This window comes from Nicotiana tomentosiformis, chromosome 2 (genome assembly GCF_000390325.3).
Source record: "Nicotiana tomentosiformis chromosome 2, ASM39032v3, whole genome shotgun sequence".
Lineage (NCBI taxonomy): Eukaryota > Viridiplantae > Streptophyta > Magnoliopsida > Solanales > Solanaceae > Nicotiana > Nicotiana tomentosiformis.
In genome coordinates, this window is record NC_090813.1 from 113,168,193 (window position 1) to 113,174,316 (window position 6,124).

At 38.6% G+C, this 6,124-nt stretch overlaps 1 protein-coding gene across 1 annotated transcript; it reads left to right on the forward strand.

The window, feature by feature from the left end:
* The first annotated feature begins 4,116 nt into the window (after nt 1-4,116).
* Nucleotides 4,117-5,586, forward strand: LOC138905421 (uncharacterized). The gene is made up of 4 exons (XM_070193945.1): nt 4,117-4,525; nt 4,628-4,719; nt 4,798-4,916; nt 5,013-5,586. Exons 1-4 carry the CDS (start codon nt 4,117-4,119, stop codon nt 5,584-5,586), a joined length of 1,194 nt encoding a protein of 397 aa, XP_070050046.1.
* The last annotated feature ends 538 nt before the right edge of the window (nt 5,587-6,124 follow it).

A 6,124-nucleotide genomic window follows, 5' to 3' on the forward strand; every position in this document is an offset into this window, starting at 1 on the left:
GAACACGACAATCTGCAAACTTGTGTGCAACTTTCCCGAAGTTGTAGCAATTTCCTTTGAACCTCTTCTTGCTTGGGTTACTCCTTGGTCTAGAAGCCTTCTTTCTCTTCTTACTATTTTGTGGAGCATCCTCAACAATGTTTGCTTCCATTGTTGAGTTTTCACGAACCTTCTTCTCAGCAGCTTTCTTGTCCTCTTCGATCCTCAACCAAACAATGAGATATTTGAGTAACATCTCTTTGCGTTTATGTTTCAAGTAATTTTTGAAGTTCTTCCATAAAGGAGGCAACTTCTCTATCAATGCTGCAACTTGGAATGTTTCATTGATGACCAAACCTTCAATGAAAATTATATTAGTAATAATAATATAATTAATACTTTCAACAAAAGTAGTAATTCGAATTATACCTTCAGCAAGAAGATCATGAATAATCACTTGCAATTCTTGGACTTGGGTAATAAGAGACTTGCTATCTACTATTTTATAGTACAGAAATTTTGCGTCAACAAATTTCTTCAACCCATTATCCTTAATTTTGTATTTCTTTTCAAGCGCAGTCCACAATTCTTTCGACGTCTCCATATTACTATAGACGTCATACAGATCGTCCTCCAGTCCGCTAAGAATATAATTCTTGCATAAAAATCAAAATGCGTTCATGCCTTAGTCACAAGAAAACGTTCATTATCAGGAGTTTCGTTTGGCATAACTAGAGCATCTTCCTTAATAAACCTCTGAAGACTAAGGGTAGTCAAATAGAAAAATATCTTTTGTTGCCAGTGCTTGAAATCAATCCCGAAAAAAATTTCGGGCTTTTTTGCCTGTGCTGGTGCCAATGCCAATATTGTTCCACTTGTCGATGCATTGGCAGTCACCATAGGAACAATTTGATTTTCGTTCTCAGTCGTCATTTTTGTAAGAAAATTATACAAAAAAATATTTAATATACGGTGAAATTTTTGAATAGTCAAAACTCAATAAAACTGGAGTAGAAAATCGCCAAGATTTTAATCTCCAAATAATAAATGAAACAGAATATACAGAAATACGTTAAAATACAAAGACGAAGTAGAAAACTACGAAGGCTTTAATCTCCAAACTGGGAGTAGAAACCACATAGGTTTTAGTCTCCAGAACAATTTATACAAAATAAATACACAATATAAAAGATATTAAGTTACTTAAACTTGTTAGTATTCTGTATTTGTAAAAAATTTCTGGAAGCAGAAAATAACGAAAAACCAAAAATGTGGAAGAAGCAGAAATTAATTCGAGCCCACTAAATTCACAGTGTTTCCTTAAGGAATTTTATCCCTCCTAATACCCGACGTTTAGGAATATTTCCTCTCAGGATGGAACAGATTACCCACTGGTGTAGAGGTAATTCAAATCCAGTGTTTCAGCGAATATAAATGATCGGTAGCAAATCACATTTACTGTTGCTTTTTTTAAATGTTAAAACAATGCAGAAGGAAGAAGGATAATTTAAAATTTTATAAGGAAAATCTGAGGGAATGAGATAATGTTCTGAAGCCGAGCGACGACGACGGCGACGACGATGGCGTGAGGCTTGACTTTTTCTTAACTCTTTAAAAGCTAGAAGAAATGTAATTATATATATATATTCAACAAATAAACTTTCCTCCTCCAACATAGGACAATATTCCTTTGTAAAGTTCCTCCATTTTCTATTCACCTTAATTTAACTATTTAAACCCAACAAAAACTATAGATAAATATTTAATAACTTGACAAATATGATATAAAGTAAATCTTTAGCTATCAAATCACTTACGATCTGATAATGAAAACGATTTATACGACTCGAATAATAAAGATTTTAGAAAGCTTTTGAGCTTTGCGGCGCACCAGCAACAACACCTGATTTTGCGAAAATCTTGTCTTGCCGGTCATTGTCGGTTGCAAATGATGTTGAAGGCACAAAATGCTGGGGGGGGGGGGGGAGCTTCATTTCGATGCCTTACCGAGGACGAGAGAAACCATTTACTAATATATTCTATTACCCATAAAACCAGTTCTCTTAGTCTTTTGGTTTTACCCATCCAGTTGATATTAGCCTCTTTTTTTCTTTAGTCGGACATGAGACACACTTCATTTCGTTTGGTTTACGAAACAGGAATGTCTTTAACTAATCTTTCGGTTGGGAAATCTACACAGTATAGTCGATCCCAAACATAATAGTCGATAATATATATATGTTTGCTAGTGAATATAATTATTTTTGGACGACTGACCAAATGTTTAACTTACCTTTTCTTTTCTCATTGATAGACCATAGTAGGTAAACCAACTACATATGATTGTTTATCCGTAAAATGGTACAGTTGAATTTATACGTGATTTCTACACAAGCGAATTAATTCGATCCTGAAATAATAAAAGAATTGACGAAATATGTAATACTTTGCCTTGAGATGAAGATGAAATAGCATAAACAGTAGTTCTGGGAGCAAGGCTTCCGGGCACAATAATAATGAAATCAAGAAGCACGAAGGTAAATTGTATAAAATTTTGAATAGATTATAGCGTAAGTTTGTCAGAAAATTCGTGTCCTTTACAATGATAACAGAAGTCATTATTTATAGCTACATCTAGGGAACAAGGTCCTAGGATCATCTCCTTCTTTAATGTCAATTATGAGGGTTATTGAAGAATGTGTAACGGCGGGGATGAATGACAAGTTCTTTGTAATAGGCAGTGTAATAAATGCTGTAGAATATTCTCCATTAAATGTTACTGGGTGACAGGTATTTACTGCATCTTTATGAGCATCATTCTTTCCAGTAACAAATGGAACAGTTGTCTTCGGTTTTAGATATCCTCTACCTTTGGCTCCATGTTTCACTCTCTTATTCAATTACTTAGCATAGCGTATTTTACCCTATATAGATAGTCCCCCCGCTTTCCGGTGACATAACTTTGTGTCACCGGGAAGTTGGTAGAAACATTCTTTTTTGGCAGGATATTCTCTGACCTCCTTTGAAAAGCTTCTAACGGTTGATTAGATGCACATCTCTCCACATTTAATGCCTTGAACACACGTCATCCCACGATTCAGCATATTTTCCGGTTATCGAGGTAATTATGGCCACAAATTTAAACGCCTAAACCTTTACTTATACGTATCAATCTCCTTTATTCATACCCCGTAATTCTCCAAACTCTCTCGAACTCTCTTCATTCAATTTGTAGTGTGTTCTTTAACCTTTCTTTAACTCTCCTCATACGAGAAAATCTTTTCCTTCTTCCATAACATATAAATAAAAAACATTAGTTCCTCAATGAACAAAAATAAAGCCGATGAAGCCACTCCTTCTACAGTGAGCACCATCATCCCTAGAAGTCTTGTCACAACTAAAGACTTCGAAGAGAAATTTCCTTCTGTTAGCCCTCGTACATGGGCAGTTAGTAGATATCCTTCTTCCATCCGTCCTTCCAGTATTCCTGCTGTGAAGAAAGATTGTCGTTGCTAGGATTTGGACATTATTGCTCTTGATCTGGTAGATTGGGTAACCTTACCCAAGAAAGGTTTCACGTACTTCTATACGTATCCCTTCACTTTGGGGACGTTTTCACTGAATGGAGAGCTTGACTCCATTATTGCAAAGTTTTGCCTCTGCTACTAGGTATGTTTGGCACAGGTGAGTTCCTTCGTATGGAGGACGATTACTTGCCTTTGGCGCCTGTGCCAAGAAACGGGGGAGGAGTTATCCCTAGCTCACATGATAAACCTTTATTCCCCCCAAGATCTTCTGTTAGGGGATGATAAACTTCAGCAAGTGAGGCCATCATGCACTGCTATCCAGCATAGATGATGATAACGACCATGGGTGGATGGAACAGTTTGTTTCAGTTACCACCAGTGACATCATCCCGGCATCGGCTTCTTCCTTCCCGGAATTGTGGAACCGCACTCCTAAGTGTATAGTTTGCTTCTTCTTTTGCTAAAAATCATTCCTCGTTATTATTAATTTTTCTTCCTTTATCTGCCTCAGCGACTCGGTGGGTTCCCCCCAGGGTTGAGGGGCTCCCCCGAGTCATCTCCGGAAGTTATGGTAACGAACCCTCCATCCGGGCCAGCCATAGATACCGTGATGATTGACGATGATGGAGAAGCTAGCGAGGAGGGAGCTTCTCTACATAGGAGACGACGACCTTCCTCAACTCAACAGACTGCTCAATCTATTGAGTTACTTACACCAATCGAGGATGATGCCTCGGCTATTTGGGGGGAGTTTGAAATGGTGGAAATGGCCAACTCTCGTTTCCGGATCCTAGTCGCTTCGCCCGGTACTGTGGGCCTGAGTATTGGGTCCCTGCCATTTTCAATTGATGAACAACCAACAACGAGCGTTGTGTTTGTCGCAGCTGTTTCTCACCCTTCAACACCATCAGCTTCATCTCCTTTTTCACCGACTCGTCCTCTAGCAACTGCTACATCATCTCCACTGGCCGCATCTGTCCGAGAAGAGGATGTTCCTATCCCCCAGTACCCAGTTCATGGTAATTTGGGGTAAAATTATGCTGCCCTCTCAAAAGATCCGTAAAGGATGAGGAGCATTATTCTCTCGGTCTCCACTGGATGTAATTTGCTATCCCAGCCAGTGGAACTTGCTAATTATCGAAAAAGATTGGGAAAAATACATGCTCTCTCAAGAGAATGGCTGTTGAACAACGATATGCACAACGCCACATCGGTACACTCTTCATTTCCTTTGTTATTTATCATGTCTTTGATTGAATAAATATCTTGAGTCGCCTTTCTTGTTTTGCAGGCCAATTTACTTGCGTCTGAAGGCTTCCAGAGGTTGATTCGGGAAAAAGAAGAACTTAACTCTGAACAGAATCAACTTTTAGCCAAGCAGGACCAAACTACTGCTCGCCTTTCAGAATTGTAAGCCAAAGTTGCTGAGGCCATTGTGTTGGAGACTCGTTTGCAGCAAAGAAATCAAGAAGTGGAAACTCTTAGCTAAGAGATTGCCCCGTTGAGGGTTCAATTTGAAGAGGCTAAGGCCAAATGGGCTAAAATCCATAGTGTCGTTCTTGCTGCATCTGATCGCGAGGCTGCCTCTGCTAGGAGGTTGATCAACTTAGAGGAAGCCTTGAACTCCAACATTGAAGAGCTTGCTGCTGCGGGGGTGAAATATGCCCAATTGGAAGAGAAGTATAAGAAGACAACTAAACATAATAGAATTTTTAGCTCTACTGTCTGCGAACTTGATGTTAGCTTCAAGTCCATTAGATCCACCCTGGAAAACCTTTCTGCCGAGGTTAACCAAGTTAAAGAGGAACTCAAGCGCCGAAGAGCTTCCCTCGTTGTTGAAAAAACTTATGTTATGTACCGAATGAGGAAAGAAACCTTAGAAGAGGCTAAAGAGGATATTATTAACTTTGATGCCGAAATGGCTAAAGCCTGTGAGCTAGAGTCATCTTCTAAAAGGGGTCTCCCGACAGGGCCTGATGCCTCCAGTTCTTCTAGTTCTGGTTCTGAAACCTCGGGAACTAAAGAGGAACTGGAGGATGAAGATGTTAAAGGCCAAACTGATGATGTCCAAGATGTTTAGCCATCAGCGGATCTACCCACTTCCCTAGGAGCGCGAACTGTTCTCTTCCTCCGGGTTCTCAAGATGCAGTATTTTAGCTTTTCCTTTTTTTAAAATTTTTGTACTTGTGCTGTTTTAGCACGTTTATTGTGAATAATAACATCCTTTGCTCAAGTATTGCATGAGTCTTTCTGCGTTATTTTGTTTGAACATTTATGTAAGTTTTAATCTTTGCATTTTTTCTTGGTTAAGTGTTTTGCGCAACTTTTACTGTTTGCATCTGATTATGTAAGGCCTTGGGTCTATTTATCCCCCAAAAGCATTTGAATTTAGGGTACAAGTTCTTCTGAAATCAACCATTTATCGTAAGGATTTTTATAAGAGAGGGCCTTCTTATGTTTACGGTGCTCTTGAGGAGGACGTCTTCTGTTCATTACGGCACTAGCATTTGAAGTACTTGTTTATCTTTTAAATGATAAAATCAATTCATCGTTCAGACAAAAAACAAGATAGAAATAAAAGAACTTTACTTTATTCCTTTCATTTTCAAAAAGTACAT